Source organism: Seriola aureovittata, chromosome 13 (genome assembly GCF_021018895.1).
Source record: "Seriola aureovittata isolate HTS-2021-v1 ecotype China chromosome 13, ASM2101889v1, whole genome shotgun sequence".
Taxonomy (NCBI): Eukaryota; Metazoa; Chordata; class Actinopteri; order Carangiformes; family Carangidae; genus Seriola; species Seriola aureovittata.
In genome coordinates this window covers 16,980,459-17,000,000 of record NC_079376.1, presented here as the reverse complement: position 1 = coordinate 17,000,000, position 19,542 = coordinate 16,980,459, and the positions used below count along the sequence as shown (strand labels likewise).

General features: G+C 38.4%; 5 protein-coding genes across 9 annotated transcripts; 4 read left to right on the top strand and 1 right to left on the bottom strand.

Moving 5' to 3' along the window:
* Positions 1–221: 221 nt before the first annotated feature.
* On the top strand, positions 222–4,428 carry LOC130180401 (interferon alpha-inducible protein 27-like protein 2B). Its single transcript, XM_056393903.1, has 7 exons — positions 222–231; positions 746–769; positions 1,532–1,558; positions 1,742–1,903; positions 3,625–3,654; positions 3,779–3,913; positions 4,406–4,428. Exons 1-7 carry the CDS (start codon positions 222–224, stop codon positions 4,426–4,428), a joined length of 411 nt encoding a protein of 136 aa, XP_056249878.1.
* Positions 4,429–4,505: 77 nt separating this feature from the next.
* On the top strand, positions 4,506–10,986 carry LOC130179801 (interferon alpha-inducible protein 27-like protein 2A). 2 transcript variants are annotated; one of them, XM_056392863.1, is made up of 4 exons: positions 4,506–4,627; positions 9,506–9,529; positions 9,655–9,825; positions 10,681–10,986. In XM_056392863.1, exons 1-4 carry the CDS (start codon positions 4,618–4,620, stop codon positions 10,764–10,766), a joined length of 291 nt encoding a protein of 96 aa, XP_056248838.1. In that variant the 5' UTR covers positions 4,506–4,617; the 3' UTR covers positions 10,767–10,986. The 2 variants fall into 2 exon arrangements, with proteins under 2 accessions (XP_056248838.1, XP_056248837.1); XM_056392862.1 differs by lacking the exon at positions 4,506–4,627 and adding an exon at positions 9,137–9,271.
* LOC130179803 (interferon alpha-inducible protein 27-like protein 2A) lies at positions 7,630–8,775 on the top strand. The gene is made up of 4 exons (XM_056392864.1): positions 7,630–7,753; positions 7,910–7,939; positions 8,064–8,225; positions 8,456–8,775. Exons 1-4 carry the CDS (start codon positions 7,744–7,746, stop codon positions 8,539–8,541), a joined length of 288 nt encoding a protein of 95 aa, XP_056248839.1. The 5' UTR covers positions 7,630–7,743; the 3' UTR covers positions 8,542–8,775.
* Positions 10,987–12,945: 1,959 nt separating the features above from the next.
* On the top strand, positions 12,946–14,058 carry LOC130179804 (interferon alpha-inducible protein 27-like protein 2A). Its single transcript, XM_056392865.1, has 4 exons — positions 12,946–13,027; positions 13,184–13,213; positions 13,338–13,499; positions 13,730–14,058. Exons 1-4 carry the CDS (start codon positions 13,018–13,020, stop codon positions 13,813–13,815), a joined length of 288 nt encoding a protein of 95 aa, XP_056248840.1. The 5' UTR covers positions 12,946–13,017; the 3' UTR covers positions 13,816–14,058.
* A 112-nt stretch (positions 14,059–14,170) lies between these two features.
* LOC130179799 (cytosolic 5'-nucleotidase 1A-like) lies at positions 14,171–19,542 on the bottom strand. Of its 4 annotated transcripts, XM_056392859.1 has the most exons (7): positions 19,202–19,375; positions 19,073–19,112; positions 18,697–18,807; positions 18,260–18,377; positions 17,416–17,544; positions 17,063–17,247; positions 14,171–15,697 (listed from the first exon to the last, which is right to left on the bottom strand). In XM_056392859.1, the coding sequence occupies exons 3-7, from the start codon at positions 18,775–18,777 to the stop codon at positions 15,398–15,400; spliced, it is 813 nt and encodes a 270-aa protein (XP_056248834.1). In that variant the 5' UTR covers positions 18,778–18,807; positions 19,073–19,112; positions 19,202–19,375; the 3' UTR covers positions 14,171–15,397. The 4 variants fall into 4 exon arrangements, with proteins under 4 accessions (XP_056248834.1, XP_056248831.1, XP_056248832.1 ...); XM_056392856.1 differs by lacking the exon at positions 19,073–19,112 and having other exon boundaries at positions 19,245–19,542; XM_056392857.1 differs by lacking the exon at positions 19,073–19,112 and having other exon boundaries at positions 18,697–18,804; positions 19,245–19,542.

The following is a 19,542-nucleotide window of genomic DNA, read 5'->3' as shown; positions in this document are numbered from 1 at the left end:
AATAATAATAATATTTTTCATTTTATTTTATTGTGTTATTTTATTTTATCCACACTCCAACACTGTAGGTGGCGGTAATTCACCTTAACGCTGTTTGCCACGAAAAAATAAATAAAAGAAGAAGAAGAAGAACCAATACATGGGAAGAGAAAGGCAGAGGAGAGGTTGCGTTTCTCAGAATCTCTGCGCAGTTTCAATTTCTTCAGACGAGGAAAAACAACATGGGCATATGTGAGTATCACTGTTCTTTCAGTTTTTCTGCTTTCTTTGAAAGCGTAAGTCCAGAGTTTCCGGAGCGCATCGAAACGACGCCCCGATTAAATATTTAATATTCGCAATTTGCATGATATCTACAGTTAGAGTGGTGTGTATGCTGTGTGCCCATGACTTTCATTATTTGTTGGTTAAAGTTGGGTACTGGCCTGAGATAGTTTCTGCCATCCCAATGAAAGCACATGATGGTATAAAATGTTTTCCCTGTAACTCAAATAATGACTTTAGATTTGTTTTGAAGGTTTCAGTTTCTTTAAAACTACAATGATACGTCTTTGATGTTCTTTTCATATTAGATAAACATCCACCTAGGCTACTGTATCTCATCCATATACTGTCTAAAAGTTTATATTATTATGTTTTCAGCATTAAAAAAAATTATTATGACTGTAACCATAGCAAATGTCGTTGATTCAGACAGACGCGCTGTAAATAGTAATTTCTGTTTCTATCTTGTGTCTCTTGGGGACAGCTGCCGCCATTGAGCCAGGAGCAGGTAAGACTTTGGAAAACCTTTTTATATGATTTTCATGAGTTCGCAATCTCAAATAATTTTTAACACGCTATATTGTAGCAAATCCATTCCCCTTAAAATGGGAAAAAGAAGAAGAATACGACAACATAATACTGGAAGGAGATGAAAAAGAAGTGGATGAAGAAGAAGAAAAAGAAGAAAAAGAAAAGGATGACAGAGAAAAAGAAGAAAAAGAAGCTTCCTCTCTCAGTACCTTAACCAAAGTCATTATAGGTAAGTCTCATATATGTGTATAAATATAAATAATGATAAAATATTGTGTGTGTGTGTGTGTGTGTGTGTACACGGTTATTTTGCATTAAAAAGATCATCTTTGCCCAAAACACTTTTTTTTCTTCAGTTTACAGTACGTCAGATGTTTGAATAAAGTTGATCCATCACACAAGTGTTTGATTTGATGATCATTTCACCCAGACAATTGGGTTGACAGCTTTTGCTAGTGAGCTAACTGTCATGAACCTCAACTGTGCACTTGCATCAGTGCAGCAACACGATTGACTTGATATGTTTCCCGGTTCGGCTGTTACATGGCGGACAATTTGCCCAGTCTCAGACTTGTAAGACCAGGAAAAAACACATGGGCCCTTGCGAGTTTGTTTCTTACCAAAGATACTTTCACTTAAATGTTTTTGTCATAAAAAGATGTTGGTAACCAGATCAAATGTCTTTGATTCAGCCAGATGAGCTCAAAATGTTAATTTCTGTTTGCATTTTATGTTCCAGGGACGACTACCACCGTGGTAGGAGGAGGTAGGACCTTGGTAACATTTTATGGGAATACCCGAGTTTAATTTCAGTAATGATTTTTAACACACATTATTGTATAAAAACCATTTAGCCTACATGCTAAGCCTATATCGTGCATGATCTCATAAATCAGCACACTGCCATCAGAAACAAAGTGTCCTCTACTGTGTTCTTGTCAATGTGCAGTGGGTGCTGTGGCCCTGGCCCCTGTAGTCCTGGGGGCCGTAGGTTTCACCTCAGCTGGAATAGCAGCTGGGTCCTTCGCTGCATCCATGATGTCGTCTGCTGCTATTGCTAACGGAGGTGGAATTGCAGCAGGAAGTCTGGTGGCTGTTTTACAATCAGCAGGTATTTTAAGATGGTTTGAATTGTTGCATTTAATGATGAGATGATTTTTGTTGGAAGAACAGTCAAATTGTTTCGGTACAATGTAATGATACTACTGCTGAGTCATGACAATAGTGCCATGTTTGATTTACTCTTTTGGCTTGAGGACAAGGTTTTCTCAGCTTCTCTGTGGCTCGAAAACTTTAAATAACCCACTGATGTTCTGTTGGGAAATGTGTGTATATCTCACTGTAGGTGCGGTTGGTCTGTCAGGGGGCGCCACTGCAGCTGTTGCCGGCGCTGGAGGAGCAGTGGGATGGCTGACTAGCCTCATCGGCATAAAAGCATTCGGGGGCAAGAAAGACAAAAAATAACGGGAGCCTCATGATCTCAAACATTTGAAGTGTGAAATAAATCTGTATAAACAGTAGAAGATCCTGGTTCATTGTGTTGTCTGTAAATATTTCCATGATGTTCACCAGAAAGAAAGTCAGTGAATGAATAAAAGACTGAATCAAGCTATGTGAGAGAACTTTAAATCTATGTTCCAAATCAGTCAATAAAATTAGAAAATCAGAAACGGGTTTATAACTAAGTAGGTTTTCAGGTGCAAGGAATTTGCCTTGATGTTGTCATGAATAGCAGTGAAAAATATACAAACTGAAAGAATAAAATTTTCACAGAAGTCAATCAGTCATAAATGCAACAGATTTGTCCAGTGTAGTTGAAATTACTCTTCTCAGTTTCTTCATGACATACAGCATTTTATTTCAGTGTGCCAAAGTTTGATTTTACAGATGCAGGTATAATTTTTCTCTTTTGACACAACTATACTGAAATTAAGGAAAATTGAGCTGATGATCAAATTGCCCATTATTCAATAATGAAATAATTGGAGCTGAGGGGAACTGCAGAGCGGTGAACTGTAAAAGATCTTCTAAATCAGTATTCCAGCAAAATTATTTATTTATTATACATTTTTCATCACATTTAAAAATTGCTTGCTTTTGACAACTTGAACACCAAAGATTTGCTCTCTTTCTCCCTCTCTCTGTAAACAGATGATAACCTTTCACTTTCAATCTTACACAACACTGACAAAAGGGAGTTAAAACTAAGGAGGGTTTGCTGCCACTGTCACCTTCGATATAGCAGGGGAATACCACCCTCTACTGATGAGAGTTTAGTATTGCATCATGGTGCTTTCACAGTTCATCTTTTAAATAGGGGCTTTAAGATGTAAGCATCTGGTCATTAGATCTATGGGTTCAAATTAGGGTCAATCATATTTTATGATTTCTGTCTTTTGTTTTCCTTCTAATTTTCCAATCATAATTATGACTGCATCTCAGGAATGTTATTTACTTAAGTTTATATGGGTGAAATGGAAACAAGTTCTCTGTGGTGCCCTCTATTGTTCAGATGCTAACAAAGTTTCGTTTCTCAAGAAATCACAGTTGAACCTCTTACATAAGGCTCAGAAGCATCTGAGCTGCTGCTGCTGCTCTCATACTGCAACAATAGTTATTGTACCGGATACACCACACCCTTTTTGTGTTGGCTGCTCTGAGTGAAAATGGGACTCTGTGAGTATAACTGTTCCTTTGACAATATTGATTTATTTCTTTGATAGTTAACACTTGCTTTCTATAATTGTCTGATTGTCATTACAGGAAACATCTTTGATAAAGCCACTGAGCTGTAGTTTCAATGTTCATTCTTGTTTTTATCTTGTGTTTCAGTGACCTACATGGCCGTTGCTGCTGGAGCAGGTAAGACAGAACCTTTATGAATCACCTGTTCACTTTTTCACATCAAAAAGACATTAAACATGCTAACATTTCAGATCAGCTAATGTATTAAACAATCTTTCTCTGTCTTCTTGTCTGTGTCCAGGCGGCGCAGTGATCTCTGCTCCTATTGTTCTGGGAGCCGTAGGTTTTACCTCAGCTGGAATAGCAGCTGGGTCCTACGCTGCAACCATGATGTCGTCTGCTGCTATTGCAAATGGAGGTGGAGTGGCAGCAGGAAGTGCAGTTATATATATAAATATATATTTACTGAATAATGTCAATGAAGTAAATAACCTATTGAAGGAGAACTTGTGTGCATTTGAATTGTGAGGGGGACTGAGATAATGTTTAGTTTTTTGTTTCTACAAAACACATTTACATTGTCAAGAACATTCAAATAATGAAAAATAATTCATAAATAAAAAGCATTTGAAAGGTTTTTTACTGGTTCATTGTTTTAAATTAAGATCTATCTATCTATCTATCTATCTATCTATCTATCTATCTATCTATCTATCTATCTATCTATCTATCTATCTATCTATCTATCAGCACACAGGTCCAATCCAACCACAGGGCTGACATATAGAGACAAACAACCATTCATGTTCACATTCATTCAGTCGCCAATCTATTGTTTTCCTCTGATGTTCCAGCTGCAGTGATGACTTACCATCTCAGAAATGTTTAATACTGTACTGGGCTTCATCTTCCTGTCTTTCTTTACCAGTCACAACAGAGTCGCGTGGATAAAGCTGGTCTCTCTCTGTCGCCCTCTTTTGGTCAGATTGTAACAGATTGCATAGTTTCGTTTCTCAAGAAACACACCTTCACAAAACAAATACAATTCAGCCCACTTCACATCCTGTATATAACAAAGTCCAGCTCAAGGCTCGTCAGTCAGAACAGAGAAAAACAGCAGTGAACAGAACAGAGAAAAACATGGACCCTGGTGAGTACCACTGTACCTTTGAGACAGACACATCTCGTTGAAAATTAAAACTTGTTTCAGTTTTTTAATGACAGTGTAGAGACGCAGGTGATTTTCCAGTGTCGTTATAGTAAAACAGATGAGCATCCAAAGAGTCTTCCCTATACAAAAGTAAACATGTAGTGAACTGAGCTATAACCAGATATTAATGTTTGTTCCTCTCTTGTGTTTCAGTGACAGGTGCAGTTGTAGGAGCAGGTAAGACATTACGATGGACTTCACTATTTTCAGCTGAATTTAAAAACCGCTAATCTGTAAAAGTTAATGCATTTTTTTCTAAATCGTGCATGCTCCCTCTGTGCTGGGGTCTTATCTGTTTGCAGCATGTGCAGCCGGTGCTGTGGCCTCTGCTCCTTTAGTTCTCGTCGCCGCAGGATTCACCTCAGCCGGAATAGCAGCAAGTTCCATTGCTGCTAACATGATGTCGGCTGCTGCAGTTGCTAACGGAGGTGGAGTGGCAGCAGGAAGTGTGGTGGCCGTTTTCCAATCAATAGGTAAAGACCACAAGTAGATATTTTATTTTGGTTTTATCTGTATCCTTTGGTAGATAATTACAAGACTGAACAAAATACTTTCGTCTTTAGATACAATAATATTACTACTGTATATACTGTGATGAAAGTAGTGCCACTGTTTCATCCACTTTTTTGACTTAATATGAGGACTTCTCAGTTCCTTTGTATCTTGATAACATAATCAAATGTATTGCTCTTCAAATATGTGTAATTTCGCTGTAGGTGCAGCTGGTGTGTCAGGGGCTACCACTGCAGCTGTGAGCGGTGCTGGAGCAGCAGTGGGATGGCTGGCTAGCTTCATCCGTTGAAAATCTTTATGGATTCATAAATTGACTTTTGTCAAACGGAAACAATTGTAAATCCTGTCACTCTGATAAAGCAAATAACAAAGCAGCATTTTTGTGTTTGAGACAGCTGAAAAGTGTGCTTGTGAGCAGTTACCTTAAGTGTGAGAAGATATTACATCACTGAATGGTGAAACTTTATGAAAAGAAAAGCAACCTAAATAAATGCATTTGAAAGGTTGAACTGGTTCATTGTCTTTTTTAGGTTAAGTATTCATCTATCTGACCTTACAGAAACAGTATTAATATGAGGCTTTCACCCTCAGGTGTATCATAATAATATTATGATTTCTAAATTTAAGTACCTACCTTAATGTTGCACTTTGTGTACAATTGATATTTAATAGAGCCACCATGACCTGCAGGGACAAAACATTATTTTCTTCAGTGACTTGGTAAAGATGAAAATTTCTCCTGATGCAAGTTTGTAGGAGCAGTCAGATCAGAACTAAACTGGTTTAGCAATACTTAAGTATTTCTGTCTTTTCTTCCTGTTATCATCAGTAAAGGTGTTGAAAGTTTTCATTTTGGATTAGCTGAAAGACATGAGTCAGACTGACTGATCCATTAACAGCTGTTTTCTACTCTTGTCATATTTGCTATACCAAATGCAAGAAACCTACAGTTTCAGAGGAAATTGCAGAGGGATTGCTGGCTTCTGGAAAAGCTGACACCAAACTGAGTTGCTGGCTTATAAAAGAAATATGATTATTTTTAATCGACATATTGTATATCCTCACAATCACTATCTTTTATTTGGTTTACATTGAAAACTATTTTGAAATGGAATCTCAATTACATTATTATTTGGTTGGATTTCTTTGCAAGCGACTACTTAAAATCTCCATGGCAACCTCTGAGTACAGTTAGGCACAAAAAGCTGATTCAGATCGTTGATTAGACCATTTCTCTGATGTCTGTGGTGTTTATCAAACACTTGACTGACATTTCTGTCAAAGTCCTGCTACAGACTGTTCCCACACTGTTAACAGGACACATGAATTTACACACATTTCAAGTTTTCACTGGAAATATGTTTCATATAATAAATGAGTAATAATATATAAACGTAACAACAGAACACTGAATGGTAACTCATGCTTTAATCCTCAACCTCTCGTACTTAAACTTGTCTCCTCTTGATTTAGTTTTCTGTTTTCGACATATGCAAATACATCAATGCTGGTGAACATATGGCTCTACTGAAAAAAATATTCGCATTCAGATTTTTTATTATTGTAAAATCCAGTAATCCTGTAAAAAAACAACTGTTGTTAGCAATATTAGCAGTTTCTTCTGACTAATATCCACCTTAAAGCTACCCCTGTAGCTACAATATAACATATAAAGTTATAATTATATTATTTGATGAATGCTGCCAGAGATTTTTGCTTCATAAATGGTGAGATGATTCAACAAAGGGAATGAGGATCAAACGTATGTAGTGCTTATTATACTTTGTCCTTTGCATTGTTTTTGACTTTAGTACACTATGTTGTACTGCTGGTTAGACTGGTACTCCATTGTGTACCGTGTGCTCCACAGGTGGAGATGGCATTGGGGGTACATTAAAATACCATGTTGGGGAGTTGCTGTTCCAATTATAAAGCGTTACTAATTTGGGCAGAGCATTTACGTAAGTTACACTCCCATCATCTGCTTCATTTATGCTTTGCCATTGTTGGTTCATTCATCAGCTGATTGGATACCAGCTGATTGATAACATATTCTTACAGGTGTAACACACATAGTAATACATGGCACACAGCAAACGTCCCCCAACCACAGATGTTATGATCATATGGTCAGCTTGGCCTCTATGAGATTACATTTACAGTAAACACAACTGGCAGCATTTGATTAAAGTTAAGGGAAAGATCAAGGTCTGGTTTAATATAGAAAAAATCTGCATTGACTTGAGACACAATGTGTTTATTAACATTTAACCAATATCATGGTCTTTCTCTAACCTGAACCAAAGTGCTTTGTTGCTTGAACCTAAACAAAGATGGGGCTGTAATGTTCCGATCATAACAATGATTTAGCATCTCAGGAATGCTAATTACTTGAACTTATTTGGGTGAGATGGAAACACGTGCTCTCTAACTCCCTCCTCTGTTGATTTGATCAAAGTTTCGTTTCTCAATAAATAACAGCTGAGCCTGCTATATAAGGCTGCTGCTGCTGCTGCTGCACACACCACACCGTCTACGTGAAAATGGGACTCTGTGAGTATAACTGTTCCTTTGACAATATTGATTTATTTCTTTGATAGTTAACACTTGCTTTCCATAATTGTCTGATTTTCATTACAGCAAATATCTTTGATAAAGCCACTGAGCTGTAGTTTCAATGTTCATTCTTGTTTTTATCTTGTGTTTCAGTGACCTACATGGCCGTTGCTGCTGGAGCAGGTAAGACAGAACCTTTATGAATCACCTGTTCACTTTTTCACATCAAAAAGACATTAAACATGCTAACATTTCAGATCAGCTAATGTATTAAACAATCTTTCTCTGTCTTCTTGTCTGTGTCCAGGCGGCGCAGTGATCTCTGCTCCTATTGTTCTGGGAGCCGTAGGTTTTACCTCAGCTGGAATAGCAGCTGGGTCCTACGCTGCAACCATGATGTCGTCTGCTGCTATTGCAAATGGAGGTGGAGTGGCAGCAGGAAGTGCGGTGGCTGTTTTGCAGTCAGCAGGTAAACACCGTAACCATTGCTGGAATGATAATCAAAGGGGCATTATGTACCCTCAAACTTTCATCCACTTCTTCCTGAAGTGCAACAAAAACTACACAAGATCCTTTGTAATCTGATCAAACTTGAACCTATAAGAAACAATAATGTCACATTATGTAACAGTGAGGATGGGACAAAAAATCCATTGATGATCTGCTGGACAGTCTTTAACGTGTGTTGTCTCGCTGCAGGTATGGCTGGTCTGTCAACAACTGCCAGTGCAGCTGTGGCTAGTGCTGGAGGATCAGTGGCAGGACTGCTGGCTGTGCTCATCTGAGACCAAGCTGAAAGTCATGAAGGAATTAAAAATAAGGAAGTAAATATATAAATATATATTTACTGAATAATGTCAATGAAGTAAATAACCTATTGAAGGAGAACTTGTGTGCATTTGAATTGTGAGGGGGACTGAGATAATGTTTAGTTTTTTGTTTCTACAAAACACATTTACATTGTCAAGAACATTCAAATAATGAAAAATAATTCATAAATAAAATGCATTTGAAAGGTTTTTTACTGGTTCATTGTTTTAAATTAAGATCTATCTATCTATCTATCTATCTATCTATCTATCTATCTATCTATCTATCTATCTATCTATCTATCTATCAGCACACAGGTCCAATCCAACCACAGGGCTGACATATAGAGACAAACAACCATTCATGTTCACATTCATTCAGTCGCCAATCTATTGTTTTCCTCTGATGTTCCAGCTGCAGTGATGACTTACCATCTCAGAAATGTTTAATACTGTACTGGGCTTCATCTTCCTGTCTTTCTTTACCAGTCACAACAGAGTCACGTGGATAAAGCTGGTCTCTCTCTGTCGCCCTCTTTTGGTCAGATTGTAACAGATTGCATAGTTTCGTTTCTCAAGAAACACACCTTCACAAAACAAATACAATTCAGCCCACTTCACATCCTGTATATAACAAAGTCCAGCTCAAGGCTCGTCAGTCAGAACAGAGAAAAACAGCAGGGAACAGAGACAAACATGAATCCTGGTGAGTACCACTGTACCTTTGAGACAGACACATCTCGTTGAAAATTAAAACTTATACCGTATGTAGCATGTTTCAGTTTTTTAATGACAGTGTAGAGACGCAGGCAATGTCCGGAGTCGTTATAGTAAAACAGATAAGCATCAGCTCCCAAAGAGTCTTCCCTATACAAAAGTAAACATGTAGTGAACTGAGCTATAACCAGATATTAATGTTTGTTCCTCTCTTGTGTTTCAGTTGCAGGTGCAGTTGTAGGAGCAGGTAAGACATTACGATGGACTTCACTATTTTCAGCTGAATTTAAAAACCGCTAATCTGTAAAAGTTAATGCATTTTTTTCTAAATCGTGCATGCTCCCTCTGTGCTGGGGTCTTATCTGTTTGCAGCATGTGCAGCCGGTGCTGTGGCCTCAGCTCCTTTAGTTCTCGGCGCCGCAGGATTCACCTCAGCCGGAATAGCAGCAAGCTCCATTGCTGCTAACATGATGTCGGCTGCTGCAGTTGCTAACGGAGGTGGAGTGGCAGCAGGAAGTGTGGTGGCCCTTTTCCAATCAATAGGTAAAGACCACAAGTAGATATTTTATTTTGTTTTTATCTGTCTCTTGTTCAAGAGTGGCTTGACACAAGGAATGCGACAGCTGAAACCCATGTCTTGCGTACGCCTGTGCGTGGTGGTTCTTGAAGCTCTGACTCCAGCTGCAGTCCACTCTTTGTGAATCTCCCCCACATTTTTGAATGGTTTTTTTTTCACAGTCCTCTCCAGGGTGCGGTTATCCCTATTGCTTGTACACTTTTTTCTACCACATCTTTTCCTTCCCTTCGCCTCTCTATTAATGTGCTTGGACACAGAGCTCTGTGAACAGCCAGCCTCTTTAGCAATGACCTTTTGTATCTTGCGCTCCTTGTGCAAGGTGTCAATGGTCGTCTTTTGGACAACTGTCAAGTCAGCAGTCTTCCCCATGATTGTGTAGCCTGCAGAACTAGACTGAGAGACCATTTAAAGGCCTTTGCAGGTGTTTTGAGTTAATTAGCTGATTAGAGTGTGGCACCAGGTGTCTTCAGTATTGAACCTTTTCACAATATTCAAATTTTCTGAGATACTGAATTTGGGGTTTTCATTAGTTGTCAGTTATAATCATCAAAATTAAAAGAAATAAACACTTGAAATATATCAATCTGTGTGTAATGAATGAATATAATATACAAGTTTCACTTTTTGAATGGAATTACTGAAATAAATCAACTTTTTGATGATATTCTAATTTATTGACCAGCACCTGTATATACTGTGATGAAAGTAGTGCCACTGTTTCATTCACTTTTTTGACTTAATATGAGGACTTCTCAGTTCCTTTGTAGCTTGATAACATAATCAAATGTATTGCTCTTCAAATATGTGTAATTTCGCTGTAGGTGCAGCTGGTGTGTCAGGGGCTACCACTGCAGCTGTGAGCGGTGCTGGAGCAGCAGTGGGATGGCTGGCTAGCTTCATCCGTTGAAAATCTTTATGGATTCATAAATTGACTTTTATCAAACGGAAACAATTGTAAATCCTGTCACTCTGATAAAGCAAATAACAAAGCAGCATTTTTGTGTTTGAGACAGCTGAAAAGTGTGCTTGTGAGCAGTTACCTTAAGTGTGAGAAGATATTACATCACTGAATGGTGAAACTTTATGAAAAGAAAAGCAACCTAAATAAATGCATTTGAAAGGTTGAACTGGTTCATTGTCTTTTTTAGGTTAAGTATTCATCTATCTGACCTTACAGAAACAGTATTAATATGAGGCTTTCACCCTCAGGTGTATCATAATAATATTATGATTTCTAAATTTAAGTACCTACCTTAATGTTGCACTTTGTGTACAATTGATATTTAATAGAGCCACCATGACCTGCAGGGACAAAACATTATTTTCTTCAGTGACTTGGTAAAGATGAAAATTTCTCCTGATGCAAGTTTGTAGGAGCAGTCAGATCAGAACTAAACTGGTTTAGCAATACTTAAGTATTTCTGTCTTTTCTTCCTGTTATCATCAGTAAAGGTGTTGGAAGTTTTCATTTTGGATTAGCTGAAAGACATGAGTCAGACTGACTGATCCATTAACAGCTGTTTTCTACTCTTGTCATATTTGCTATACCAAATGCAAGAAACCTACAGTTTCAGAGGAAATTGCAGAGGGATTGCTGGCTTCTGGAAAAGCTGACACCAAACTGAGTTGCTGGCTTATAAAAGAAATATGATTATTTTTAATCGACATATTGTATATCCTCACAATCACTATCTTTTATTTGGTTTACATTGAAAACTATTTTGAAATGGAATCTCAATTACATTATTATTTGGTTGGATTTCTTTGCAAGCGACTACTTAAAATCTCCATGGCAACCTCTGAGTACAGTTAGGCACAAACAGCTGATTCAGATCGTTGATTAGACCATTTCTCTGATGTCTGTGGTGTTTATCAAACACTTGACTGACATTTCTGTCAAAGTCCTGCTACAGACTGTTCCCACACTGTTAACAGGACACATGAATTTACACACATTTCAAGTTTTCACTGGAAATATGTTTCATATAATAAATGAGTAATAATATATAAACGTAACAACAGAACACTGAATGGTAACTCATGCTTTAATCCTCAACCTCTCGTACTTAAACTTGTCTCCTCTTGATTTAGTTTTCTGTTTTCGACATATGCAAATACATCAATGCTGGTGAACATATGGCTCTACTGAAAAAAATATTCGCATTCAGATTTTTTATTATTGTAAAATCCAGTAATCCTGTAAAAAAACAACTGTTGTTAGCAATATTAGCAGTTTCTTCTGACTAATATCCACCTTAAAGCTACCCCTGTAGCTACAATATAACATATAAAGTTATAATTATATTATTTGATGAATGCTGCCAGAGATTTTTGCTTCATAAATGGTGAGATGATTCAACAAAGGGAATGAGGATCAAACGTATGTAGTGCTTATTATACTTTGTCCTTTGCATTGTTTTTGACTTTAGTACACTATGTTGTACTGCTGGTTAGACTGGTACTCCATTGTGTACCGTGTGCTCCACAGGTGGAGATGGCATTGGGGGTACATTAAAATACCATGTTGGGGAGTTGCTGTTCCAATTATAAAGCGTTACTAATTTGGGCAGAGCATTTACGTAAGTTACACTCCCATCATCTGCTTCATTTATGCTTTGCCATTGTTGGTTCATTCATCAGCTGATTGGATACCAGCTGATTGATAACATATTCTTACAGGTGTAACACACATAGTAATACATGGCACACAGCAAACGTCCCCCAACCACAGATGTTATGATCATATGGTCAGCTTGGCCTCTATGAGATTACATTTACAGTAAACACAACTGGCAGCATTTGATTAAAGTTAAGGGAAAGATCAAGGTCTGGTTTAATATAGAAAAAATCTGCACTGACTTGAGACACAATGTGTTTATTAACATTTAACCAATATCATGGTCTTTCTCTAACCTGAACCAAAGTGCTTTGTTGCTTGAACCTAAACAAAGATGGGGCTGTAATGTTCCGATCATAACAATGATTTAGCATCTCAGGAATGCTAATTACTTGAACTTATTTGGGTGAGATGGAAACACGTGCTCTCTAACTCCCTCCTCTGTTGATTTGATCAAAGTTTCGTTTCTCAATAAATAACAGCTGAGCCTGCTATATAAGGCTGCTGCTGCTGCTGCACACACCACACCGTCTACGTGAAAATGGGACTCTGTGAGTATAACTGTTCCTTTGACAATATTGATTTATTTCTTTGATAGTTAACACTTGCTTTCCATAATTGTCTGATTGTCATTACAGCAAATATCTTTGATAAAGCCACTGAGCTGTAGTTTCAATGTTCATTCTTGTTTTTATCTTGTGTTTCAGTGACCTACATGGCCGTTGCTGCTGGAGCAGGTAAGACAGAACCTTTATGAATCACCTGTTCACTTTTTCACATCAAAAAGACATTAAACATGCTAACATTTCAGATCAGCTAATGTATTAAACAATCTTTCTCTGTCTTCTTGTCTGTGTCCAGGCGGCGCAGTGATCTCTGCTCCTATTGTTCTGGGAGCCGTAGGTTTTACCTCAGCTGGAATAGCAGCTGGGTCCTACGCTGCAACCATGATGTCGTCTGCTGCTATTGCAAATGGAGGTGGAGTGGCAGCAGGAAGTGCGGTGGCTGTTTTGCAGTCAGCAGGTAAACACCGTAACCATTGCTGGAATGATAATCAAAGGGGCATTATGTACCCTCAAACTTTCATCCACTTCTTCCTGAAGTGCAACAAAAACTACACAAGATCCTTTGTAATCTGATCAAACTTGAACCTATAAGAAACAATAATGTCACATTATGTAACAGTGAGGATGGGACAAAAAATCCATTGATGATCTGCTGGACAGTCTTTAACGTGTGTTGTCTCGCTGCAGGTATGGCTGGTCTGTCAACAACTGCCAGTGCAGCTGTGGCTAGTGCTGGAGGATCAGTGGCAGGACTGCTGGCTGTGCTCATCTGAGACCAAGCTGAAAGTCATGAAGGAATTAAATCTTAGGAAGAATATATTTATTTTTGCCAAATAGAAACAAATTACGTTAATGAAGTAGACAACTTCCTGAAGAGAACTTGTGTGCATTTGAATTGTGAGGGGGACTGAGATAATATTTTGTTTTTTGTTTCCACAAAACACATTTACATTGTCAAGTAATACAACTTTCAAATAAGGAAAGAATTATTAATAAATAAAATGCATTTGAAAGGGTTAACTGGTTCATTGTCTTTTTATCTGACCTTACAGAAAAAGTAAGGAGGGTTTAACCCTCAGGTATATCATAATACTATAATGACTTACCTACTGTAATTTTAGACTTTGTATACAATTAATATTTAATAGAACCACCATGGCCTGCAGTGACAAAACATTATTTTCTTCAGTGACTTGGTAAAGATTAAAGTCTGTCCTGGTGCAAGTTTGAAGGAGCAGTCAGATCAGAACTAAACTGGTTTAGCAATACTTAAGTATTTCTGTCTTTTCTTCCTGTTATCATCAGTAAAAGTGTTAAAAGTTTTCATTTTGGATTAGCTGAAAGACATGAGTCAGACTGACTGATCCATTTACAGCTGTTTTCTACTCTTGTCATATTTGCTATACCAAATGCAACTAGGTGATGCAGTTTCTGAAGAAATTGCAGAGGCATTGCTGGATTCTGGAATAGCTGACACTAAACTGCGTTGCTGGCTTCTAAAAGATATTAGTTGTTTTTTTTTAACTACATATTATGTATCCTCACAATCAACACCTTTTATTTTGATTTACATTATGAAAATCTTTTAAACTGGAATCTCAATTAGAGAGAAACAGCAACGTGTGTGTGTCTGTGTGTGTGTGTGTGTGTGTGTGTGTGTGTGTGTGTGTGTGAAGTCAGCTAGAAGCACCAATTGAAATTATGTCAAAAGTCTCCTGACTAAAACACAGAAATGTGAGCATAAGACTTAATGTTCTTCCCTGTTTTTTCACAGCTTTTCTGAATGACTCTAGCTTGTTGATAGACGTCTCCCCTGACCAATCAGAGCACACTAGGGGGGTGAGCAATTCAGAGGCAAGGCCAATAGCCTGAGTTTATGACACAGACAAAGGTCAGGTCTATCTTGAATGGTTCACAAAGGTTTCTTAGGCAAGATACAAATGAGGAAATGGGGAACAGGTGAGCAGGTGTGTGTGGGAGTCAGGTGACTGGTAAAGTGGCTGCCCTGCAGAGCAGGATCTGAAACAACAGGACAGTCAGTGGAATGGGTAGGGCTGGCAGAGGATGACTGAAAGCCTCTGAATGAAGTGTGACAGATGAATTCTGCTGTTTCCCATGTTGCCTTAAATTTGCTATATTAAAACTACCTCAGGCACAGACAGTACATAGTAACACCACCTACATGCTAGATCCACAAATGAAAAGTTTATGCAGAAAGCAGTAGCCAGAAAAAACACCAAATTAAAAAACCCAAGAGGTAAAGTAATACAATTTAATGATTGTGTCTCAAAAAAAAAAGTTTTTATTGTTAAAATGGTCATTAGCTGTACCCTGTGACCCTATGGCTTAGATACTCTACTGGTATTTCACATGACCTGCCACCACTCCCTCCTTCATTGCGCCCTGAACATGACGTATCTGGTCATCAAAAAAGATGTGGGGGCGGATCATGTTAAGCACAGGGCCTTTGGGAGCCCCTCCCAAAAAGTAAGCCTCATTAATCTCCAGACCCCATGTCTTCAGAGTGTTTAGGGCTCTATATCCTGCATTGCCTGCATCACGAACTGTCACCAGGTAGGTACGAACGGGGCAATTTTTTTCTTCAAATTTCTTCTGCAGCCTTCCTAAAGCCTCCAGGAAGTCCTTAAATGGTCCCTGTGTGGAAGAAGAGAGTATAAAGGAGAGTGAAAAAGGACTCTATGCAGTCAATATTTGGCAGTACATGTAGGCTTTAAACTGTGTTCAACCAAAGTTCAAGACCAACTTTCCCCCTCCACTGTAATACAGTATATCCAGTTTGTAGTCTATCTATATTAACGTAGGCAGGCGGATTTGAAGGTGTCTGATTTCGAATCTGCGAAACTGCGCTGACTGTTACTGACCAAATCAGTAGCGTTTAGCAGTGGAGCTCCTCAAAGCACCGTTGTTAGCTCAGCCATTATGTACAGTGTGTCTGATCTTCAATGTGCTTTGCAGTTTTCATCTAGATCTACTCTCACTGAGACTTAAAGACCCCTGACAGGGAAGTAAATAAACAAACAAACACTTCATTATGCAACCATTATAGATGATGATAAAAAATAAAATAATTAAAAGCTCAAAAAGGATTCCTGTCCACTTAACAGCCACTCTGTGTTCATGGTTGCTCACCATGTGTAGGTTTAATTAATATTAGTAATCCAACAAGTCCTTTCTGTATAATCTGTAACCTGACACTTCTCACTTTCACTCCGCCAATACTGCATGCCATCACCATTTGCTCAATTAACTGACGCAGCTCCCTCCACAACCCCGATCTCCTCTTTGGCAATCCAAGTTGCCTCAGAGCTTGGAACAAGATAAAAGCAGCCACTACAAACAGATCTCAGTGTGCAGCCCATACAGCCCTTTCTGGCCAAACATTCATTTATTTATTTTAGAAGTGCAATAGAGAAGTGGACAATTTTAACTTGGATGAAAACAAAACAAAAGTAAATAAATAAGAAAACTGAGACATAATGATAATTCACATTTCTAGTATTCTAAAACTTTGTATTCTAACGGACCAGCACATGTTAATAATTCAAAGTGGCTGTTGTTTTTGCTTCTTTTTTCCCACTCAAGTTTGTTCTAACACAAAAAGTCCTATTAACAGTATCGCAAGACATTTGACTATAATTATGATCACACTGCTGTATTGACAATGTAGAAATGAAGAGAGCAACGGGTGAATAGGACAGTAGGTTAAAGCTATGCAATAACACCAGTTTATTGTTTATCTGAACATTAAATTCATATGCAAATATATATATTGTGCCAGCAGCTTGAATGCCTGAACCCACCCAATGATTTTTTCTTAGAGAAAGAAAGGTGCTGTAGGTATAGGTCATTTTAATCATAAGTGCAGTTGTTGTTGTTGTTGTTGTTGTTTTGTTAATGTACTTATGTTATATGATGATTTTTGCTGTAACACTTTCATTTTTGCAATAACACAAAGATAATAATCATAGTGGAAAAAAGTGAAAATCAGTATCCACATACTTTGGGCATTGGCACGTTGACCTTTTCTCTCTCATTTTGCAAGAACCCTTCCAGTCCACGTTCCTTGAAAGCACGCTCAGACTCGTCAGAGAAGAGGACAGCGTCACCATCGAAGACAACACGCAGCGGGGTCTCCGGCACTTCTGTGATGTTTTCAGGGGTTTGCATGACAGCAGCTGCAATGCCTGGTGCAGGGACATTAATTCACATGAATAGACAGGGTCATGTACAACTACACTATACAGAATGAATTTAATTGTTCAAGGTATCAGTGCTGAAGGTGTAGAACATGTTAAAAAAAAATCCATAACAGGCAGGGTCTCTCATTTGTTTACCACTCTATTCACACTTACCCGCTTTTATCGCATCTGGAACCTTCAACCCAGGTGGAGCAGACAGGTATAGATGGATATTGTTTCGCTGTAATTCACCTATGAGATCCTCTTCCCTCACTAACAAGAGAGTAATTATGTCCTCCAGATCTGCAAACAAGAAAGAATGAGAAGCCCAATGAACAATCATTTGCCCAAATAATGTTCTGTTTCATCAGCAGAAACACTGTTTTCACGCATCAAGGATATTTTTCTCTGTGTAATCTTACCACTGGAATGTATTCAAGGACATTGTTTAAACGGTGCATCCAATATGTCTGGGCGTTTAAATGGTGTTCAAGTGACACTGAAAGCAGAGTGTCCAGAATCTCTTTATGTACGTTGCAACAACGTATTGAACCTCGTTCTATAGGAGGCAGCTAGGAAAGTGAGACTCAGACACGATGAATTGAACACATTGAAAAGTGTTTGTTTTTTTGCTGCTCCTTCAACATCCTTTGCCCAATCTTTATGTAGTTACTGTATAGATCTTTGATTTGCAAAGACATTCAACCATAACAGCCGAAACTGGCGGCAAAGGTGCCAAACAACAAATCAAGTCATGTCGCAGCAGTAGTAGTTGTAGTGTGTAGTTGGATTTTGTCATGTGTAGAATAACTTCCTGGGGGTGATATACCCCTAGGTGGCATTGTCGTCAAACAAATATACCCCACTCATCCCTGTCACACATACATAACAGTTCAAATAAGTAAGTCAAATTACTTATTTAAATGATCATTTAAATAAATGGGTTGCTTATCAATATGTACCTGAATACATGATAAAGATGCTGATAAAAAATTGTTTTGGTGTATCAATTACTCACTGTTGTCTTTGATGATTCTTTTTTTCAAGTCTGGTTTGTCAGGGATGAGCACGACCTTAAAGAGCTCCTCACTCTCAGGGTAACGCATCTTAATTTTAGCATTCGCTGCCTTCAGAGCCTGAACACAGCAAAATTCATGACATTACAAAACACAACTGACTGAATAACTGCATTGAAAAGGAAAGGGTGTGTGTGTGTGTGTGTGTGTGTGTGTGTGTGTGTGTGTGTTGTGTGTGTGTGTGTGTGTGTGTGTGTGTGTATGTGTGTGTGTGTGTGTTAAACTGTATATTCTCAATTCTCAGAACACAATCAATAAGACTTCTTACAAAATTACTACTTGCTATTGATCTATGCATTTGTGTGTGTAGTTACTTGTGTAACTACACGTGTGCTCGCTTATTCCTGTGTATGTTCCTCAGTTATTTTCCATGTCAGACCTTGACAAAGGAGAAGGCAGGCCCAGGGATCATTGATCTGCTGCTCTGCTTCTCCTTCTTGAAGAGGATTTCTGATGACATCACAATGGTGATCGGAGTCTCTGGATCCTGCTGGAGCATCAGAAGAAACAAATGTTTGACATCTTTTGACTTATTCCAAACAATGTTTGTGTTTTTGATTTAATTGGGTTATTCTTCATGTATATTTTGACAAATCATTTAATTATTCTGATCATAAATTGTGAAAATGAAACTTTGTGGCAAATTATTCAAAAGTATGGTAAGTGTTACCCTTTTGCTCTCTATACAGTATATATTATATTTTTTGCTCTCATTAGGTGACTGACAGAGATGAAACTTTTTTTTTATGCCTTACCTTGCTCCTTATCTGGTGTTGTTATAGATCAATCTTAAGCCTGTAAAATCACCTTTTATTACTGCAATAAGTTTTTTATTATTTTATTATCTCAATCGGTTGAACGTACAGCACCTCCTTTGCAGTCACCTTACACACAGCCTAACGTTACTTCCTGAGTGTCACTTTTTACCTTCCTGCTACCTCCTGCTTCCACTTCGGCTCTACTCTCCTCCTGCTCACTGTGCTCCTCGGCTTCTCTGCCGCACTCCTGCATCTCCTCCTGCTGCTCTGTCTTCACCGCACCTCTCTTCTTCCGTGTTTGATGTTGCTGTCTGTCCATTTTGGACGTCTCCCTCCTTCGTCCACCGGTGTGCCGCTCAGACTGATACTGAAAGGACAGAGAGGGAGGCGTGGGGCCAGCACAGGAGGAGGTGTGAATGGGTCAGTCTTGTGCCATACGTAAAAATGAACCAATGAGCCGCTGGGTT